Genomic DNA, 24,705 nt, shown 5'->3' with positions numbered 1-24,705 from the left:
TTTCTTTTTTTGATGTTTTTTTTTCTATAATAATTTACTGTTTTGTACTGGAAAAAGTGCAATCAATAAATGATGCACGTTCAAAAAATGAACATAGCTCTAGAAATTGTTGCTTATAGCTGATATAGTTTTAAAAAAGACCCATTCACACATGTGATGTGAAAGTAACTAATCCTTAAATAATTCAGTGAATTAATTAAAAATGTTTTTAAATAAAAAAAACATTGAAAAAACTTTAATAGGGCTGAATAGATAAAAATTTCTCATAAAACATGAGTTTGATAGGAGGGGCTACATACTACCATGCACTAGTGCTTGTTTTAAAAAGTGTTTTCCCTATCAGGAGAATCATTTTGTTTTAGAAATACTGTTATGCCGTTCGTCATCACGTTATTTCACTATGCTAAACCTTGGTAATCTGAAAGTCGTAAAGACCCTATGATATTCAAATTTAAGGAAGGAAGCAAGATAATATTATTTGCAATCGGCAGATATGACACACATATGTTTAGAAATGAACATTTGGTTACGAAAACCCTCACAAAGTATAACGTCAGAGTATCCCCCCTTTTTTCTCTTCGTATGCATGGTGATTCTTTAAAGATTCATGAACAACTCAAGTATGAAAATGTGAAAAAAAACATTATTTTACATCTTTAATGCGTTTATCTCTAGTCAGAAACTATCAAAATGTCGATTATTTCTTTCCCTGCATTTTTACACCGAAAAGGGGAATAATCGATCTGAATCAATTCAGTGTTTAAATGTCGCCGAGTAAGGACTTGAATATCATTCATCTATAAAGATCGCATTGGCACACCCCGTTAACATTTATTGATCTCTTTAAAACTTGGCATATTTATTCTTGAAAAGCTCATGAATACGAAGATTGCTGTTTCTTGTTTTTAAAATGAATATAACATATCTAAAATTGGCAAAATAGTTGACTTTTGGTGGGGCCACGGTTGGATTGTATGTCAATCTGTTATTTTTTATTATAAAAGGGCACATTTAAAGAATGAAACAGCTGTTACGGGAAAGATAACATATTTGTCAACCAAATACAACTTTATTTTTATTCATTTGCCTAGTTCTATGGGGTGTGCCAGGCTCTTGAAGTTGGACGTTAACACGCCATCTTTGAATGCTGCCCGTTACCATGGCAACCAGATGGAGGGTTCTGAGACACCAGAAATTAAAACTTTGGATAATATTAGGGATGATAAGAATAAGTTCTGGGTATGAAAGTTTCTAGACAAAAATTCTAAATAATTTCAAATTTCATTGATTTTTATATGAATAAATAGCCGATTTACTCTCGAACAGCATTAACCTACCTGCGTATACAAGTACCATTGAACTGGTTACATTCTGTATATTTACAGTTATCACAAATATTTTGACAATTTGGCCCATAAGTACCATTCTTACAACCTTAATATATAAACTGTATTTGAAGATGAAGTCTTTATTTATAAATATATAGATTGCACAGTACTGCAGATAAAGAGTCTACAGATGAAAATGTACATATTTGCTTTCGTCTTAGATAATGTTACTAAAAGCGTGTTTATAATTCAATGTAAATTTTACTTTAGGTAATGGTAAAATAAAAGAAGGGCGAAAGATACAATAGAGACAGACAAACTCATAAATCGAAAAAAAACTGACAATGTCGTTACATGTTCTAATAATTTTGTAATCCTAAGGAAAACAGATGTATGATACCTTTATTAATAATTTGATATGACAAACTTCTCTGATGAGTGACATCCCATTTTTGTCTTCAATGCCTGAATTTCAATATAAACTATTATGTGAATAACATTCACTCATACCACATTTTCTTATATTTATTAACAACTTTTATTAACTTTTCGACATGTTTATATTAATATACAAATGTTAATGCTGTAGGTTTCGAGAGTTTCTTCAATAGTGCATCGGTCTTACTCCTTTGTAACTTTATGCAAATAAAAATCAATGGCCGTAGTTCTCAATCAACCGAATAACATTCTTCGTTTTGTCTTCAAAATTTTTAATTCAAGATTCCTGCTGCTTTATATAGATAAAGGGAAATCAGGGACAACGTAGAAACACCACATCTTTAGAACTACATAAGCAATCACACAACATGTCATATATACATAGTTTTTTCGACGAAATATTTTATATACAACCCTCATCAGTATCAAATATATCTATAATTCTATATTAACACACACACACCCACACATGAACAGGAACGCACCGATATATAATATAATCATTTATATAAATAATTGAGGTATAATTTAATCATATTAGCCGTGGTGCAGTTATATCAGTGCAAATATGCAAACTTCATATAACATGTCAAGGGGAAAATAAGTTAGAATACCCCTGTGCTTTATCCACCCCTGCTGTAACAAGTTGCGTTGTTGTACAAATTTGGTACTTTATATCATTTTTTTTACATAAAAGTATTGTACATAAATCAGGACGCTAGTTTTCTCGTTTGTATTGTATTACATTTGTCATTTCGGGGACCTTTACTATTATGGGTTTTGCTCGTTGTTGAAGTCCAAAAAGTGATCTATATTTCATTTCTATACTTTATGTCACTTGGTCTATAGTTGAGAGTTGTATCATTGACAACCATACAACATCTTCTTATTTTGATATGAACATTTGAATCGATTTTCGATGTATAAATTTAAGTTATAAAGGTAAATGAATTACCAGCACTGTGTAATGTTTCTCAGTAAACTATCCAGATAAACATTCGCTAGATAATCTGTTTCAAGTCAAACAAAACAAAAATAATAATGCACTTCTGAGAACTGGTAATGGACTTCTGATAATCTGAATGCCATGAATTGTCATGGTATTAAGTGTAAACAAGACTGTTCACAAGATAATTAATTGAGACTAGTGTATATTAAAACATACGTATTTCACACTTGGGACCCTTCCATCCAGCAGAACATCCACGTGTACAAGTACCATTGAACTGGTTACATTCTGTTTCTTGACAGTTATCACAAGTATCTTGACAATTTGGCCCATAAGTACCATTCTTACATCCTAAAATATATAAATTGGATCTCAAGACGAAGTCTTCATTTATAAGTATATGGATTTACCAGTACCTCAGATAACGAGTCTACAGATGAAAATATACAAATTTGCGTTGGTCAGGTATAAATATGATTGTGGTCCGTAGGTACGCTTATAGTATAAGATACAGAAAAGGTTTGGAAGCTGCCGTTTTCGCGAATAGTGAATAATTTACAGCAACAAAGCATGAATAATACATGCGAAAAATGACAAATCTATTGATGTTTACAAAAATATAGGTTTAACTTTTAAACTTTAAAAACATAGCATTGTAATCTTTTGCACGTCACTTATAGTTTGAACGAAAATTGGGAGCCGTTCTCGCATGCTCATCGTACTTTGTCCTTTCAAAAAAAAATATTTGTTGTTCATTATCCTATATGTGTGCTACTTTCAATTCGGAGATGGTTTTCAGCACAGATTTAAAACTTTAAAAGTGAAGTCCCGCCATTTTAAATAGTTTGGCATTAAGATATATATTATTAAGTTTCTGCTGTCATGTGAGCTTGATCTTTATAATAAACAGGGTTTTCACTAGATAAATCAACTGATAAAGATTTATATATATTTAACATACTCATGTCACACTTGGAACCCTTCCATCCAGCAGAACATCCATCTGTACAAGTACCATTGAACTGGTTACATTCTGTATCTTTACAGTTATCACAAGTATCTTGACAATTTGGCCCATAAGTACCTTTCTCACATCCTAAAATTATAAACTGTATTTGAAGATGAAGTCTTTATTTATAAGTATATAGATAGAACAGTACTGCAGATGAAGAGTCTACAGATGAAAATGTACATATTTGCATTCGTCTTAGATAATGTCACTAAAAGCGTGTTTATAATTCAATGTAAATATTACTTTAGGTAATAGTAAAATAAAAGAAGGGCGAAAGATACAATAGGGACAGACAAACTCATAGATCGAAAATAAACTGACAATGTCGTAACATGTTCTAATAATTTTGTAATCCTAAGGAAAACAGATGTATGATACCTGTATTAATAATTTGATGTTACAAAATTCTCTGATGAGTGACATCCCGTTTTTATCTTCAATGCCTGAATTTCAATATAAACTATTATGTGAATAACATTCACTCATACCACATCTTCTTATATTTATTTACAACTATTATCAACTTTTCGACATGTATATATTAACATACAAATGTAACTTTCTTCAATAGTTCATCAGACTTTCTCCTTTGTAACTTTATGCAAATAAAAATCAATGGCCGTAGTTCTCAATCAACCGAATACCATTCTTCGTAATATCCTCAAAATTTTTGATTCAAGATTCCTGCTGCTTTAAATTTGATAAAGGGAAATCAGGGACAACATAGAAACACTAAATCTTTAGAACTACATAAGCAATCACACAACATGATAAACATGTCATATATACATAGTTTTTTTCAACGAAATATTTTATATACAACCCTCATCAGTATCAAATATATCTATAAATCTATATTAAGACACACACACCCACACATGAACAGGAACGCACCAATATATAATATAATCATTTATATAAATAATTGAGGTACAATTTATTCATATTAGGCGTGGTGCAGTTGTATCAGTGCAAATATGCGTTCTTCATATAACATGTCAAGGGGAAAATAAGTTAGAACACCCCTGTGCTTTATCCACCCCTGCTGTAACAAGATGCATTGTTGTACAAATTTGTTACTTAATATCATTTTTTTTTTACATAAAAGTATTGTACATAAATCAGGACGCTAGTTTTCTCGTTTGTATTGTATAACATTTGTCATTTCGGAGGCCTTTACTATTATGAGTTTTGCTCGTTGTTGAAGTCCAAAAAGTTATCTATATTTCTATACTTTATGTCACTTGGTCTATAGTTCGGAGTTGTATCATTGACAACCATACCACATCTTCATATTTTTATATTAATATTTGAATCGATTTTCGATGTATAAATTAAAGTTATAAAGGTAAATGAATTACCAGCACTGTGTAATGTTTCTCAGTAAACTATCCAGATGGACATTCGCTAAATAATCTGTTTCAAGTCAAACAAAACAAAAATGATAATGCACTTCTGAGAACTGGTAATGGACTTCTGATAATCTGAATGCCATGAATGTCATGGTATTAAGTGTAAACAAAACTGTTCACAGATTATTAATTGAAATTAGTCTATATTAAAAACATACTTATTTCACACTTGGGTCCCTTCCATCCAGCAGAACATCCATGTGTACAAGTACCATTGAACTGGTTACATTCTGTATATTTACAGTTATCACAAGTATTTTGACAATTTGGCCCATAAGTACCAACCTCACATTCTAAAATATATCAATTGTATATTTGAAGATGAAGTCTTTTTTTTTTAAAGATAAAGGAAGATGTGGTGTGAGTGCCAATGAGACAACTCTCCATCCAAATAACAATTTATAAAAGTAAACCATTATAGGTCAATGTACGGCCTTCAACACGGATCCTTGGCTTACACCGAACAAAAAGCTATAAAGGGGCCCAAAACTACTAGTGTAAAACCATTCAAACAGGAAAACCAACGGTCTAATCTATATAAAAAACGAGAAACGAGAAACACGTATAAATTACATAAACAAACGACAGCTACTGTACATCAGATTCCTGACTTAGGACGGGTGCAAACATTTGCAGCGGGATTAAACGTTTTAATAGTACCAAGTTTATAAATTAACCAGCACTACAGATAAAGATCTCTACAGATGGAAATAAATATATTTGCTTTCGTCTTAGATAATGTCACTAAAAGCGTGTTTATAATTCAATGTAAATATTACTTTAGGTAATAGTAACATAAAAGAAGGGCGAAACATTAAAGAGGGGAGACAAACTCATAGATCGAAAATAAACTAACAAGGCCATAACATGTTCTGATTATCTTGTCATCCTAAGGAAAACAAATATATGATGCAGACACCTTTGTAAATATTTTATCTTACAAAATTCTCTGCTGAGTGACATCCCGTTTTTGTCTTTAATGCCAGAATTTCAATATAATCTATTATGTGAATACACGTATACCAAATCTTTTTATATCTATTTACAATTATTATTAACTTTTCGACATGTATATATTTACATACAAATGTTAATGCTACAAATTCCCTAATATTATTGCAGGGATTATGAAGAATTTAAGGATCCCTTTTTTGATAAAAAAAATATAGACAAATTATATTTTTTTACTTTATATTCCTTGCCAGATGAAATAATTTTGCTTTTAGACACAGTTATAATTATATCAACATGAACTACATTAAATTTCGCTTTCTTTGATTGTTTTTTTAATGGTTCTTCTACATTGACACAATCGTATAAATATAACACTTACTCTGACTACAAGTGTTTGATCTCCATCCCGGATCACACAATCCATCAGGACATTGACCATTCACGTCATTACACGAAACGCCATCCAAACAGTGGCATTGAAGCTGGCAATTCTCACTATAGGTATTAGCACTACAGCCTGCATAAACAGTTCTATTTGTAAGGAATATTGCCTAATCTGTTTTCGGTTAATATATCCTTGTCTTACCATATGGCAAAGTATACCCGGCTTGAGAGAGTTTACGTTCTACGCCAGGTATGTTTGATATGAAATGACCCGAAATTCAAATTTGAACAGAGTTTCGAGATGAAAATAAACATCCGATTCGAGCCATAGGAACCGGAAAAGATGTTATTAAGAGAGGGAAAACTTATGATCAACAGAAATAAGAAAAAATCATTTTTTTCTTTCGTCAATATTAGATAAATTTACAAATATTTTTTTAATTACAAAAATTGCAGCTTTCGAGTTACAATTGGCTACTTTTGATTATTTACAACCTGGTTGTCAAAGGTACATATTCGTTTCGAATACAGCTTTATGCATTGCAAACCTTTAAGTCCTGACATCTTATTTATTATTGAACACTCAATTATGACACACGCCAATCACTAACGAGATTCCTGACTTGGGATTAGTTCATAAAATGGTAATGTGAACCTATTATCTTTGATAGTTTAGTTTTTTTTATTACTGTAATAAAACCAGATTTATTCCAACTTTTCTACATAAGTTTTTGAATCGTATTGTTGCGCATGTGTCGGGTATAATCATACCATTTCTAAACCGAAAATCAGCTGCACATTTCATGTTTTACACTTGTCACACGCCATTGAAGGTGCATTTATTTAAAAGGTCAATATTTTTCAGTTGCAATGGTACCGGATAAACATATACGGTTTTACGCCATGTATTTGTGATGTCGTAATGCCCCGAATTTAAGATTTTTAAGAGTTTTGAGAAAAAGACTATTTATTTACCATTTTGAGTTGTATAACACAGAAAGATGCTGTATTAAGAGGAGAGAACTTATGATCAACAGAAAGAAAAACAAACAGGTATTTATGATAAATATAATATAATATATCAATGAATTATAATAATTACGATAATGACAGCTTTCAGTTTACCATTTGCTACGAGTACTTATTTACTATAACCACCAAAACACCTGGTTGTCAAATGTATTTTCGATTCGAGGTGGCTTTAGGTACTGTAAACCCTTAAGTCATGACATCTTATTATTTATTCAACACCCAATTATGACACATGGGAACAATATATGTCTGACGAGGTTCACGGCTTTGGACAAGCACATGAAATGGTTATGTTAAACTATTTATTTTTAATAGTTTAGTTTTTTTTTATTTATGTAACTGATGTGACAGAATGATAATTAGTGTAAGTAACGATATATATTTTGGCTAACATACCTTTACTACATTTTGAACCATGAAATCCTGCTTCACAACCGGCCTCTGTCGGACATTCTCCTGTACGATGATCACAAGACTGGTTTTTGCAATTGGTACAGGACGTAGAACAGTTAATTCCATAGGTTCCTTTGTCACATACTAAAATACGAAGGTGAACTTCAGAAAACAGAATCAATTTTGTTTTCAATTAGCTAATTTCAAATTTTAGAGAAAAAGATTATTATAACAAACAATTAAAACTAGAAGTTGAAATATATTGGAAAATTATTAAGTTTTTGATTTCTTTGTCGTTCCAGTGTCGGATATAATCACAGTATTTATACAGACAAAGACCATTCACGTTATCCCACGTATTGCCAACCAATCAGTAGATAAACTACGATTTTCACCAGAGGTACCTGTCCTACAACCTGCTTAAACAATTGTATATGTAAGGAATGTTTATTCAGTTTTCATTTAACATATAGGTATAGAAAGATGTGGTATGAGTGCCAATGAGACAACTCTCTATCCAAATAAAAATTTATAAAAGTAAACCATTCTAGGTCAAGGTACGGCCTTCAACACTGAGCCTTGGCTCACAACGAACAACAAGCTATAAAAGGCCCCAAAATTACAAGTGTTAAACCATTCAAGCGGGGAAAACAACGGTCGAATCTATATAAAAAAAAAACGAGAAACGAGAAACATGTATATACTACATAAACAAACGACAACTACTGTACATCAGATTCCTGACTTAGGACAGGTGCAAACATTTACAGCGGAATTAAACGTTTTAGTGGTACCAAACATTATCCCTTTTACTGAAACAATAGTATAACATCACAACATAAAAAAACACACAAAAAAATATCAATTGGAAGGCTTAACTCAATCAAAAAACGTAAATTAACACACTATGAACGAATAAATTTGAGATGCGATAACTGAATGCATATGCATAGTTAATAAAGTTAGTAGGGATAAATATTTAAGGTCAAAAGTAAATAAACAAAGCTATGGTAAGATATCACTGTAAAATATTTTACAATCTATACAAAATCCTCATTTTTGAATTTTCAAATTCTATACAGGTAAATAAAAATAATTTTGTCGTTAAGTATACTAAATCTTCCTATCAGGAATACCAAGAAAGTTATGTTATATAAATAAACATAATCTAACATTTGATACGTATGGGGTGAATATCAACAATAAAACTATACAATAAGATCTAGAAAATAAGTTTCCATGTTGAGCCATACGAACCGGAAAAGATGCTATTGAAGGTGAAACTTATGATAAACAGAAATAAGAATAAGTTTAAAAAATGATTAATCCTTTGCAATCATGATGATATTGATTTCATCACGGGGGACTGATACAACATGAATGTCATTGATTGCATTACATATACAATTTAATTGTATCTACCTACACATGAAATAACCCTTTATTTGTATCTAATGTTGTTTGAAGTTATATGAGTATTTATTGTTCAATAAAGTTGTATCGATTTTGATAAATGCATCGTCAAAAACTAACCAAAAACACAAAGACGCATTAAAATAGAAACAAGAAAGACAAACATTAATGTACGTGTAAACAAAAGTTTGAGGGAACTATTAAAATACAAATACATATAAGTGTATATTTTCAATACTTTTATTCTCTTTCGATAGACCGTTCTTTTGAATCCACCCGGACGATTACAAGTTTCAAAGAAATTTGTTTTAAGGCATAAAATAATGATCTGTAGACGTCATTATTTTCCATGATATAAATGCAAACTATAATTTACCTAAATATTTTATTCGTTTATGAGGTATCGTGTTGGAATGGGAATTTTAGTTTTTGATTTTAGACTGAAAAACGAAACATTTCGAGCACGAATATCGTTGTCGGACTCAGAAATCAAGCAATCAAAATACTGGATTTGATGTTTCCAGAAAAAAGTTTATACAACGATTACATCCCAGCTCCTGTGTTCTAACAGGGGTGACCTGAGACGGATCACCCCTAACAGATCACCCCAGGTTGAGTTTTTTTGTTATGTATGCTTTTCTTCGTTCTGTAACATTTTGGCGGGAATGTCAAATCCACTTTAAAACTTATAAATAAATATACAATTATACGGAAATGACTATCTATCAAAATTCACGTAGAAAAAATCCAGTGTATATGCTGGGATTCAAACTCAAGACCTTTAGCATATCAAGCCACGACACATACCACTTCACCAGGACAATTGGATACTGACTTTTAGTAATTTAACATACTTAAAGGAAGCAAGGTACTTTTATAAGTGGGGCGAGTTGGTAGACCTTTATTCAGTGGGGTTTAAACCCTTATCGTTAATAAGTAATTTGTTAGATTGATTGTTTAATTTGATTTTACACGTTTTCAAAAGTTGGGTGAGTCGGTAAACAAGAGTGGGTCGATTCTTTTATAAAATGGCGATCTAGTGTGGGCCGATTGGCCAGTGGGGGGAGTTTACATTGTTTTATATCTACTCATCGTGTTCGGGGGTCATAAAGGGTATACATTATACAGTAATATATAAAGTATATTAGAATGGTTGTGTGGCGATCTAAACCAGATTTTATGAATTGTTTATGGTTTTTCGTCTTATCTAAAACTGCTGTGATGTAAAATAGTTATCCCACTCGGACTTGGTGTGTCAGTGTTAGATCATCCTCTGGCCTTCGGTCATCGGAAGGGGGGGGAACTGACACTGACAAACCGCGTCCTCGTGGGATAACTATCACAGATTAATGACAGACACAATTTCATGTTGATTTGATAATTAAAAAATTAAGAGCAAAATTAAGTATTATAGACAGTGTAAGATATGACTCGTAAATGTGCTCTTATCTTTGATGTAACATATGTTTATATGGTGCTATAAGATATGATTATATTCAATAGGACGAAACTACATAAAAACCACATTTCCTGACCCGTGTGAGAAAAATATTTCTCCTCACTAGTGAAAAATCTGTTCTCGGAGATGATTAGTCCAAATTTGATTATGACGTCAAAATGTTTTGTTTTCTCCTGAATTATCCTATTGTGACGTCATGAAAAAAGCGACCTTGTCTGATGACGTCGCATATAAAGAACACAAGTTTCTGAAAATCTTTGAAAAAGAATGAAAAAAAATCATCAGAGAAACAGATTCCGACACTATAACTCGTGTATTACGATATTTTTCCACTCTCGACAGTTAAATTTTAACATCAATATGAAAATTTTGGCCAGAATGTTTTTCTTCGATTACTTTTTTTTTAAGTTGAAATGGTCCAAACTAACAGTCAAATTAAAAAAAAATCAATAAAAAAAATCTGTATAGTCTGGTTGCCACGGAAACAACGTGACATCATATGTATATATTAGTATAGCAAGGAGAAATGGCTAACATTGTATTTTATGGTAAGAATGAGATAAAGCATAACATTTTTTGTTATTTTTATGGGTAAAAGAGAAGAATTCAATCATTTAAACTGCTAACTAACAAATTTTTCTAATAAAAACAGTTTTTTGGTACATAAGGGGATCCACCTAACACAAAAATCGGCATGATTTTTGCCGATTTTTGTCATTTTTTACATCTAATTTTACCGAAAACGCAGATATCCTCACAAAAAGGACTATAAGATATAAAATTATGGATGTTTTGTCAACAAAATGCTGCAAAAGAAATCTTGGGTAAATGTTGTAGAAAGTTGCCAATAGAGGAATACTAGTCATTGTAATTTACCCTGAAATTCCCCTTTTTTAGGTTCTATTTGTAAATAAATATTTTTCATATGAATATTTTCATGATAAAGTTGTCCTTTCTTATGAAAAAAAAACTATTTTTAAATGTTTTGAGGGTAAATATATCATATTACATATTCAAGCAATGGAAAAATGCTCAAACAAATATGGATGTAATTTCGAAAAATTTGTTATTTCCCATTTTTGAAAATCTTCGTTCAAGAGATAGAACAAAACTGTAGCAGCAATAACATTTAGGAGACAACTTGATTATATTATTTCTGGATCACTTTTCCTTAGTTGACAGCTTTACAACAATTACCATTGAAGTATTCCACAGATACACTGAATTATGAACGTTGCCTGTCCATTTTTAAAACAATTTCCGAACATTATTTGTGACATTTATTACACTGAAATAACACATTGAAACTCCGAGTATTGAAACTTTCAACTATGAAAAACAAAGTACACGTTTGACAGAATTTAAATTAATAAATCGTGTAACGTCATCTGAAACATATTGAATGCCTAATAGAGCTCAGAAAAAGAAAAACCACTTGTGAAGTTCCTGATGTGATCAGACAATGTACATAACTTTTGAGAAACTTTCAAGGAGTAAGAGAACAGCCATTAGGCATAACAGCAGACCGAAAATGTGACATCGACAAGGTTCTTCTTGTCCACATACATGCTGGATATGTTTTGCCAGTTGGAACACGTACGCCTTACTTGTTTATACTGTATATATATTATATATGTTAATCTTCCCCAAATGAGCGATTCTGTAATTGCCCTATATAACTATATAAGGGGTTTCCCTTCCTGTTGCGAGGGTACAAGTACAGTACCAAGCAATCCGAAGTGATACTTTACACAATGGTCACAGTTGGATAATATCTGCTCTACTTTCGAGAGGGGCTTAAACAAATAAATGTAGCCATTGCATCAAAATCAAAAATAATTTGTATCAAAATCAAATTACTTACATAATTGTTATTAGATAGAAAATATTTTGAAAAGTCAAAATGTGAGATTAAATTATTGTTCTATCTGAATATTTGCAAGAACATAACAGTGCAATGGCAATATAAAGGTTTTTTTTAAATTTACAGTATACAAATTTTTTCGCCATTTGAGGCCAGGATTTTGTAAAACCTGTTCAAAGAGACCACTTAAGAGAGTGTAAAAATGTTGACTCTAAAGACAGTTTGTCTTTAAATATTACAGGTTCTGTTTATATGAAATGTACTACAGAGGTATCTTATAATACAGGTTTTTGCTTAATACTGATGGTTTCTTAAGAGATTTGACTGAAATACAGAAAAGTAGTTAAGACTTTCCTGGCTGCTCATTGTCACCTTCCTTTTTCCAGAATATTGATGTTATCATCTTTCCTTATTTTTTTTAGGAATGGCTATTCGACATAGCAAACTGGCAAATTAACGCCAACTTTCACCAGGAACCAAACGATTGCAACAAGATCAGAGAATATAGCATTCAGTGATATGAAATTACAACCGATAAAACATCAAGAAATTTTTCAACAGGAATGCATTGAACTGGATCTTTCCGGAGATGACATTGCTGTCATCAGTAACTCAGAAAACAGTTGTGGAATGTATATTGTACAGTTTTGGATGTACCAGAAGCTTTCTAAAGCATACATCTTTAAACAACCACATCGTCATTGGGAACTGTCACTTCCAATCAAAATGTAAATCTACCAGTGACACATACATAAACCTATATGCACTGAAGGTTCAATGTAACCCAGAGTGTTGGTTCTTGTTTCAACTTGAGTTTGAATGCTGAGGAAACAACAAACACAAACAAACTTGAAAGGGTGGGCTCTAAAATCCAGGAAGGCTCATGTCACCTTTTCGATAGACCAAAAGAAATGGCGTGCAGAATTTTCGTACCATAACATATTGCTTGTTACTTCTCTCGTTATTCATGACAGATAAACACCAAATATAATAATGGAATAGCTGTCAAATTAGAAAATGAAACTTCAATTATCATACAAGAAGTAATGGCTTACATTTATGTAGACACATGAACCTGTGGTGACTAATCTCAATATTTTGGTGAAAATAATATCTGTTATTTCTATTCATACTTAATTAAATCTATCTTTTATCTTTGAGTTTAGTCTGACATATAAGTCCCTTTGCTAAAAGTATTTTGCATATATATAGACCAATGTATTAATTTTGACCCAAGGACTGCATTGCCGTATCATTTTGAGCTCACCTGGCCCGAAGGGCCAAGTGAGCTTATCTCATCACTTTGCGTCCGGCGTCCGGCGTCCGTCGTCGTTAACTTTTACAAAAATCTTCTACTCTGAAACTACTTGGCCAAATTAAACCAAACTTGGCAACAATCATCATTGGGGTATCTAGTTTGAAAATGTGTCCGGTGACACGGCCAATCAACCAAGATGGCCACAATGGCTAACAATAGAACATAGGGGTAAAATGCAGTTTTTGGCTCATAACACAAAAACCAAAGCATTAAGAGCAAATCTGACTGATATAAAATTGTTTATCAGGTCAAAATCTATCTGCCCTGAAATTTTCAGATGAATTGAACAACCCGTTGTTGAGTTGCTGCCCCTGAATTGGTAATTTTAAGGTAATTTTGCTGTTTTTGGTTATTATCTTGAATATTATTATAGATAGAGATAAACTGTAAACAGAAATATTGTACAGCAAAGTAAGACCTAAAAATAAGTCAAAATGACCAAAATGGTCAATTGACCCCTAAGGAGTTATTGTCCTTTATAGGTAATTTTTAACAATTTTCAGAAAATTTGTAAATTTTTACTAACATTTCCCACTGAAACTACTGGGCCAAGTTCATTATAGATAGAGATAATTGTAAGCAACAAGAATGTTTAGTAAAGTAAGATATACAAACACATCACCATCGATTTATATGTGCACTTTATTATGTTTTGACCTCTTGTACACGTTTGTGTCTGAGGAAATAAAATATTTTGTCTTGTTTTGCGATCACCAAAACATAATTTTGTCATGAATCCATCTGCTTCTTTTGTTTAATATTCACATAGACCAAGGTGAGCGACACAGGCTCTTTAGAGCCTCTAGTTCTGAAACAATAGAATGAATACTAAACAACAGTAGCACTGCCACTGATACTTATTAAAATTAGCATCTGCCTAAAGTACGCTTCATTCCAAAATTACGGTTTTTCAACAAAAATGTAGTATTTTGTCCTCTAACCTTTACTTTAAATTGAATTGAAGAAAAAAATTACAAAAATTACCAAGTTATATGTTCAGTTTGGATTCAAAAGAGTTTTAACTTAATTACTCAAAGTAAACCCTGTAAAATAAATTGATTCTCAAAATCCCCAATTTTTAGCATAAAACCCAAATTTTCCATAAATATAATGAAGCTAGTGATGAACCCATTTTGTTTATCTCTTTATTTAAAATAAATCCATCCCAAAATTCTTTGATTTTAGTGCCTCTCCATATCTAAATTTTTTGTGCCAAAAAAAAAAAGAAATTTATGTTCCTTAGCAACCGACAATAAGGACTGGGATGATTAAGATTTTAATCTGATTTTTATGAATAATGCAACTAACTTTGATATTAGAGGTAGTTTTTCTTTCACATTATTTTTTTCATGTGGCCAGCTGTTGGTTGATGCATACAGAGAATTGATGTTAATTATTTAAAAAACTCGGCACGCCTCGCTCTTTAAATAATAAAAATTAACTGTCTCGAGTGGAGAAATATCGAAATACACTTGTTGCAGTGTGGGAAGCTATATTTATACACGAGTTACAGTGGTGGAATCTGTTTCTGTAATGATTTTTATCCATCTTTTTCAAAGATTTGAGGAAAGTTGTGTACTTTGATGTGACGTCATCAAGCATGGTCGCCTTTTTTCATGACGTCACAATAAGAAAATTCAAAAGAAAACAAGAAAATTTAGCGTCACAGTTTAATTTCAACCAATCATATGCCGAGAACAGCTTTTTCACTAGTGAGGAGAAATATTTTTCTCATACCGGTCAGGAAATGTGAAAATAGCACTAAAATTAGAGAAAAAGCAAACTTTCCACGTAAGGACAATACTTACTCATTGGACAGAATCTAATATAGCTATTTCAAATGTATACTCAATGTAAAATTGAGAATGGAAATGGAGAATGTGTCAAAGAGACAACAACCCGACCATAGAAAAAAACAACAGCAGAAGGTCACCAATAGATCTTCAATGTAGCGAGAAATTCCCGCACCCGGAGGCGTCCTTCAGCTATCCCCTAAACAAATATATACTAGTTCAGTAATAATGAACGCCATACTAATTTCCAAATTGTACACAAGAAACTAAAATTAAGATAATACAAGACTAACAAAGGCCAGAGGCTCCTGACTTGGGACAGGCGCAAAAATGCGGCGGGGTTAAACATGTTTGTGAGATCTCAACCCTCCCCCTATACCTCTAGCCAATGTAGAAAAGTAAACGCATAACAATACGTACATTACAATTCAGTTCAAGAGAAGTCCGAGTCTGATGTCAGAAGATGTAACCAAAGAAAATAAACAAAATGACAATAATACATAAATAACAACAGACTACTAGCAGTTAACTGACATGCCAGCTCCAGACTTCAATTACACTGACTGAAAGATTATGATTTCATCATATGAACATCAGGCACAATCCTTCCCGTTAGGGGTTTAGTATCACACCATAATAACATATATGAGGAGAACATAACCCGTGTCTGGCCAACAGCTGGTTTTTGAATAAATGTGTTTAGTTCCGATGCAAAGAACATAAGTGAATCAATATTAACGCAAAAATATGCAATCTTTTATGACCTGACAACAGTATCGTAACTATATCTCTTCTTAGTAAGTCTATTCAAAGGTTTTTTTAGTTTCTGAGGTGAATACTGACACCTTTGTGCTTTATAAGGAATATTTCCATAAAAAATTGGATGTGAAATACCTGAACGCATAAGAAGTCCGCATGTTGAGCTATATTTACGAATGGTATCCTTATACCGATGATAACATTTAGTAACGGTTTTGACTAGTTTGTGATATCGAACACCCTGGTGTAATAATTTTTCAGCAATACATAAATTTCTCTCGTTAAAATCTAAAACATTGTTACATACACGAGCGAATCGTACAAGCAGATATATATAAACACCGTAATGTACAGTGTTATAAAAATGAAGATGTGGTATGAGTGCCAATGAGACAACTATCCACAAAAGACCAAAATGACACAGACATTTACAACTATAGGTCACCCTACGGTCTTCAACAATGAGCAAATCCCATACCGCATAGTCATTTATAAAAGGCCCCGATAAGACAATGTAAAACAATTCAAACGAGAAAACTAACGGCCTTATTTATGTAAAAAAAATGAACGAAAAACAAATATGTAGCACATTAACAAACGACAATCACTGAATTACAGGCTCCTGACTTGGGACAGGCAAATACATAAATAATGTGGCGGGGTTAAACATGTTAGCGGGGTCCCAACCCTCCCCCTAACCTGGGACAGTGGTATAACAGTACAACATAAGAATTAGTTTGATTTGATGTTTAAAAAATTAAAATTAAAATTAAGTATTATAGACAGTGTAAGATATGACACGTAAATTTGCTCTTTACTCTTATCTTTGATTAATCCTATTTTTTCATGGTGCTATAAGATAATATTATATTCAATAGGACGAAACCACATAAAAAGTGAAATTCATTATCGACTTGTTAAGGTAATAATTAGTTTTTGTTTGTTTAAGTTACTGCACATTCTTTTGATGAAATACATAAATGGTTATGTTTTTTCGTATCAAGCTTAATGGTGTCTTACAATCTGCGTGTTTGACATCCTAACATGACAAAAAGTAATTATGGAAACGTACCCTATTTGATAATTTATCTTGTATTATGCGGCCATTACGTTAATAACCGTTTATAATTGACAGCATTAGAACTATATGTCTTAAGACATTTATATGGTTGTTATAAATGCTACAACAGCTTGAGTTTAAATTCCCCTATATACATTTGGTATAGGTAGTGAATTAGTTTTCTGGTTCGTTTAAAGAATCAGTATATTAACCTTGATCACATCGATCTCCCTTGAAGCCTTCTTTACAAGATGTACATGATCCATCCCAAATACTGCACGTGCCATTATTGCAATTGACTGGACAGCGAGATCTACATTGGGATCCATATCGTCCTACGTAACAGCCTGAGAACAATAATAGTCATAAATCAACATAATGTTGTTATACAAATATATGTATCCATTGTATTTATTTTTGCTGGTTTTTTTTCATCACATTTAGATATTCGGTTTTCTGTACAGTATTTTTCGTTCATATGAAAGAATATGTTCATGTATTCAGTGAATATTTTTCCTTCTTCGTGGATATATAGATTTTTAAAAAGGTTAATAATTATTTTCGGAATCATGTACTTTTGATATAACAGCTTACATTAAATAGAATGTTAGAGCGTGTTTGTCAATGCATATTGTTTCACGTAGCAAAAGTTCAACTGGAACTTTATTTGAAAACAATGCTGTCATGTTTATTTCTGTATTAACGAGACCATTCGTTCGCGCGCTCAGTTCTCCAATTGACTGGATCCATTGTCAGAGTAGGGAACCGTTTGTCTGTTACGCCCACTCAATATGTTGTACAAAGGACATTTAAACGTACGGGATCGCCAAATGGTTCTCAACGGATTTCAGAATGATTTTACAATTATCGATTTCTAAAATTTGTACTGGCTCTTCGTATCTTTCCATTTTTATGTATTTATTTAAAGAACAAATGCATGATAAAAATCTATATGTTTTACATACTATATACTTTTCAATAGTTTAATGGTATTAGCTCTTTACATTAAGTATTATAAAAAATGCAACTGTCGGTTGTTGTGATAAAAAGATAACATTTCTTGTTTGTCTCTTTGTCAATTGTTCGTGTTTTGCGAGGCGTTATCAGTTTTTATTCGAATTTGTGAATTTTCCTATGATATCATCTTCCGCCATTTACAAATCAGACAAAGGAAAGTTATGTAATACACAATTAACTTATTCATTTGTAAATCATGTTTCAAGTGAAATTTACAACAACAAAAAATTGATATTTTTAATGATTTTGATTACATTTAAATTTAATATGTTATTTCAATTATTTCCCAAATTCATGTGAATTTCACATGAAAAAAATTACGTGGTTTTCATGTGAAATTCACATCAGTTTCAGATGAGATTAATGTGACACACACAAAAACTGATTTCACATGAGTTTCACGTATTAGCTCGTTTGAGGCGAAATTCATGTAATTTTCACGTGATTCACATGAATTCAAATTCACGTGAAATTGATGTGAGTGAAATTTGCCTGCGTATATCACGAAAAGAAGAAGAAGAAAATTTTCAGGTAGGGTTGATAATTACTAATTGGACAGAATCTGTATAGCTATTTCAAATGTATACTCAATGTGCGGTGTTAGTTTGAGTTGTTGCTCTTAAAAAGAAATCAGCTCTGTAAGTTATGCTTGATTTTGACGATTAGCAGGATATTGTTATGATTCATCATTAAATTTGAATAAGTAAAACATTCATTCTAGTCCTATCATAATTATCATGAATTAAAAATTCATGTATCTAAAGAATGTTTTTAAATATATAATTCAATGGTAAAAAAAACCAATCAGCTATTATATATATATACATTTGTATATGTCCATGGACATGACATTATGCATTATTTATATGTTTCATTATACCTTCTATATACAACAATATCAATAACTGTATAAACATTAAGCCCAATTGTTGAAAAAGAGCTGATTCAAATTTTCAAAATGTTGAAAAACTGTGAACAAAATCATCAGAGTTATAAATATCACACTTATAAGAATACAAAAATAGAAAAAAAATGGTTTATTTTACACATGCTTACCAAACACTTCTACTTCACATAGTTCTACGAAGGCGTTTAAACCATCCCTTTTATTGTAATACACTATATATCTACCAGTCCAGTCACACGTTTTATTCTGTATTATAGTTGGATTATTCGTACTCATTGGGTAATGAAAACATTCATGTCCATAATTTGGAATATTTTCCTTAAATGAGTTCGAAATGTATAGATGATATCCTTTAAGCCTATATGGTCCTGAAATATACCAATAACATAATATCTGTTATTGAATTAAGTTACTTGTTTTTCATTGAAAACAATAGTTTAGATTTCCAGTAACACCGACACAATATTAATAACCTTGGATTGAATTCGTCTGTTTTTGTGATGTAATAGAGGTCTTTCCTTATGTCCACCCTCTCCTAACCTGGAACAGTTATGTAATAAGACAAAATATCAACAGACAGAACAGATCAGAGTGAGTAAAGTTTACGAAGGGATGACTTAAACTTCACAACATGAGACCCATACAGTTTAATTCATTCACCGTAACTAGCAAACTCTATGCGTATATCATGATTGAAACGTTAGATCTGGAGTGTCGTGTCAAATGAATGATTATTACTCCAAATAAGGGCACTTGTAGAATGTTTCTTCATAGAAAAGAAACGTTTACAACTGGGAAGCTGAAACAATTCCTGTAGTCGTAATGGTTTGTACTAAACCGATCTTTATTTCAATTTCCTAGAAATAAGTTAAGATATGAGAGATACTGAAACTATAATTATGATCTATAGAATATCCTATATTTTACTGTAGATGGGAATAATGCGTAAAAAATAATCTCTAATTATTTATTGAGGTGACAGCTTCTTTATAAAGAAAGGTGAAGACAACGGATAATTATGGCAAGCCGTTCTCGTCAAAACTATGTTTAAACCCTTTTTTCGAAAAAAATACACACTGAGATTTAAAAACCTGAAATAACACACTGAGAAATCGAAATTACACACTGAGATTTAAAAAAATAAAAAACACACACTTAGAATTCAAAATTACACACTGAGATTTTAAAAAGACACACTGGGATGAAATAAGTTGAAAAACACACACTGAGAACTGTTAATTACACACTGAGATTTCAAAAATACACACTGAGATTAGTATGCAAATTACTAATGAATATTCATGAGATGAATAATTCAACAGATTAATATCTTGATCTCAAAAACTCTTGTCATTATAATGAAATGCGATTCCTTCAACCAACATTCGTAATAAATTTCAAGACTTAGAATGAAATTCAAAACAGTGTGGCTGTGGCCATTGATTGACACATTAAATTCATCCATTGACTGGGACAATTTAGGTGAACGTTTGTATGTAACGACCACTGCTCACTATGTACTTTTTAAAGACACTTAAACTATGGGGTCACCAAAGGTTCTCAACACCTTAATAAAGTAATTCGAAAAATTAATCAGAAATAACACGATGTTTTGATTTATATCAATTATATAAATCAAAACAGAAAGGTTATTCCTGATTAATTTTTCGAATTATTTTATAATTAAAGGCGTTAAGAAACCTTTGGTGACCCCATAGTTTAAATGTCTATCGTAGGTACGTCGTGAACAGTGGTCGTTACAGACAAACGTTCACGTAAATTGTCCCAGTCAATGGATGAATTTAATGTGTCAATCAATGGCCACAGCAACACTGTTTTGAATTTCATTCTAATATCGCTCATATTCATAAGGTTGTTTTTTTTGGGGGATTTTTTTTTTAACTTAAAACCGTTTAAGCATGGGTCCCTTTTCAAAAGTCTTCCAACTGTTACCCTGATTTCGCAAGGTTATCTTTTATATTTTTATTACGTTTATATGCTATAATAGACACTTGAGTAAAAATTTTGCATTCTTTGTTTTTTTGCAGATTGTTCCAATGTTTTCTTATAATTTTAATAAAGCTTTTCACCATTTGGTTATGTTTTGTAATAAGAGTAAGTGGGTATTTTTCTTGTTCTTGTATTTCTAAATTTTTTTATAAATAATTTGGAACCAAATCGAAGGACTAACGAGTTCTGTCCCCTAGTTGTTTTAAGCTTGTAATAGTTTCAGATTAAGTATGCGTATTAGATATGTGCGCATAAACAGTGCGCATAAATCTCAATGTGTAATTTTAAATTCTCAGTGTGTAATTTCAAATTCTCAGTGTGTGTTTTCAGTTCTCAGTGTGTCTTTTCAAATCTCAGTGTGTAATTTTCTATTCTCAGTGTGTGTTTTTCATTTTTGTTATCTCAGTGCGTCTTTATGAAATCTCAGTGTGTAATTTTTAATTCTCAGTGTGTAATTCTTAATTCTCAGTGTGTGTTTTGAAGTTTTTAAATCTCACTGTGCTTTGTTGTAATTCTCAGTGTGTAAATTTTTCGAAAAATGGTTTAAATATAGTTTTGACGAGAATGGCTTGCAATAGATAATGCCAAATTCTCTTCATCCTACATGAGATGGTCCTTTATGAAGTCTGCATCAAATGAGTTAAGGACTATATCGGAATAACAAGAGTATAGTTGCTTCCCTTAGGAATGGCGAACGTTTAATTTAAATGACGGCAACAGTAGTATACCGCTGTTCAAAACTCATAAATCCATGGACAAAAAACAAAATCGGGGTAACAAACTAAAACTGAGGATCAATATTTTTAATGCACCTCAAATTAAGGTAAACAATCACAAATGCAGAGATCTTTGTCATGCTTACTTTGTAACTCTGCTTTGTAACAAATGAATGAGGTTAACCGTATTTCCTGATATAAATTCTTTATCAAATAGGAGTATTTTTGTCTGTTAACAAAGTACGTCTTATCCCTTTCTAAGACAAAGTGTGTTGACTACTATTTTAAGGTTGAACCTATTTTTTTAAAGCATGTGGATTACTAGTGTAAATGGCGGAAAAGTCATGTAAATTTTCAAATTGATTGTTAATCGTTGATTTCGATAATACCATCTCTCTAACTGTGTATACTTCACTTCAAAAAACACAATTATACTCCACTTAAAATTTTTTTAAGAAAAGTGACTTCAACTTGGATTATTTTTTCTCATTTGTTGATGAATAAAACCCCGTGAAACCTACTTTTTGTGATTTTTTAGAAACTATAATTTTATCAGTCTAAGGACTTGTCAAATCTACTTGGTTGGACTTCTTTCCTAGACTAGGGACATGACATTGGAATGATTTATCATAGAAGTAGAAGTTTGAGTGTAATCTGTAATATACTCACTTTTACTGTCCAATATCATTAGAACACGATTAGGTACACATTGACATTACACGTTTTATTGATTTGACACTTTTGAAGGGAAGGAAAATCGATGTGTACATATGAAACAGAGGATGTAGAATGATAATTTGAAGTTTATTCATATAGTTAACGACATCGCCATCGTGTGTAACTTTTGTGTCTATCTTTGTAAAAATTGTCAGGTATGAGCGCTTGATATATAACCTCATCGGAGCACTGTAGAATGTTTATTTCAATTATTACAGGACATCATATCTATGTATACAAACATTTGTTCAAATAGAAAACACTATAAAAAAAATCCTCACAACAATATTTATTTATCAGAATAATAGCCTTACAGAAATTACTGCAATACTTTAAGTTTCCTTTTACAGTACATTTTAAACCCTAATCCTGTTTCATTTTTTTTTTAATTTGAAAACAAGACTTTTATTATTGCCAGCTAACCTTATGTGCATGTTTTCTGGCATGAACTGTCTAGAACCTGTTTGAAACTATTCTGACAATAAAATAAAAGCATTTTAGAATGCTATAAATGTATTGTTTAAAAGTTAATCATTCCAACATCCAAGATTATAAAAAAGTATCCAATCCTGTCTATGTCTCCAGTTCACATCTTACTGTATGCCTGTTTGTCAATAAATGTTCACAACTTCTGCCTTAAATGGTCAGTTAAGAATTCTTGTCACAACAGTATCATCTCTAACCATTTATAATAACATAATTAAGCTAATATATACATAATAAGTGTTCAATCAAAGCCATATTTGCAAAAGTTGTATGAAGATACCAGTCTGGTGTATGAGTTTACTGAAAGTTTGATAGAAATGATTACTTACATCTGATTTTGCATAATTTCCAAGCACAGTTATTGTTTTATACACAAAAGACCATTAAAATAATAAAATCATAGCATTTACAAGTTAAAGCATTTAATTTATGACCGAGGGGTAGGCATTTTCTCCGTTATTTTTTGCCCCTGGGTCCTCACATTTCCTAAATTAGTCCTCTGTTTCTATAATTGTTAAATATTTAGGATAGAACACACTATTGTATGTTTTATTGAGGTCTTTATGTAATTCTAGCTGTTGCTTATTTATGCCGTGGTCACAAAAAGACACACTCAGGTGTTACGGCTTACTTTTGGATTATAGACAGGACAAAAACACCCCACCAGTAATATTTAGAAAGCATCAATGAGTTTCAGTGACTCCGAAGAGTAAATATAAATATTTCTAAACACTTTAGATCACAAATATGCATATATTATGAATTTGTTTTGAATTCAGGGCTTTAGGTAAACCATGCATACTGTAAACTTTAAACTTCTGCTGAATCATCAAAGTTAAGGCCTAGGATTTTCTCAATCTTCATGAAATATTTATAAAACTTCATATTTGAGTATCCCTGAGATAAACCAGATTTTGAAATTCTGTATGTTCTCTTTTTGTTTTACCCTATTATATTGGTTGCATTTCTGTAAATATAGGCAATGCAATTTCCCATAGGAACTCCCTTTGCGGCTAAAACTGTGACACTTTTACTATAAGGTTTCGTGAAAAATTATATCCTAGAATAGAAAGTTGGTATGCACTACGATTTTATTCAAAGGTCAAAATATAGGACTCTGCGGCATATTTTCAACATTTATATGCCCCGAACTAGTTAGAGTTTAAACTTTTACTTAAATTTTGTACTACCCAAACAATAACTTTTTTCCTGCTTCAAAATTCATTTTTTACCTCAAAGTATGTTTAACTGGTAACAGTCCCAAGTTATGTTGTTATTAGATGA

The 24,705-nt window shown here is 31.6% G+C and overlaps 1 protein-coding gene across 1 annotated transcript in view; it reads right to left on the bottom strand.

Annotated features, from left to right (window-relative positions):
• The window catches only part of LOC139516026 (multiple epidermal growth factor-like domains protein 11), a 271,615-nt gene that overhangs the window by 236,500 nt on the left and 10,410 nt on the right, over positions 1 to 24,705 (bottom strand). Inside the window, exons 4-10 of the mRNA XM_071305834.1 lie at positions 19,642 to 19,860; positions 17,781 to 17,915; positions 7,906 to 8,046; positions 6,473 to 6,610; positions 5,298 to 5,432; positions 3,677 to 3,811; positions 2,932 to 3,066 (exon numbers count right to left, since the gene is read on the bottom strand). Of these exons, the coding sequence (XP_071161935.1) occupies positions 2,932 to 3,066; positions 3,677 to 3,811; positions 5,298 to 5,432; positions 6,473 to 6,610; positions 7,906 to 8,046; positions 17,781 to 17,915; positions 19,642 to 19,860 (1,038 nt within the window). The remainder of the gene's footprint in view (positions 1 to 2,931; positions 3,067 to 3,676; positions 3,812 to 5,297; positions 5,433 to 6,472; positions 6,611 to 7,905; positions 8,047 to 17,780; positions 17,916 to 19,641; positions 19,861 to 24,705) is intronic.

The sequence above is a fragment of the Mytilus edulis genome, chromosome 1, assembly GCF_963676685.1.
Source record: "Mytilus edulis chromosome 1, xbMytEdul2.2, whole genome shotgun sequence".
Taxonomy (NCBI): domain Eukaryota; kingdom Metazoa; phylum Mollusca; class Bivalvia; order Mytilida; family Mytilidae; genus Mytilus; species Mytilus edulis.
This window is presented reverse-complemented; position numbering and strand designations above follow the sequence as displayed.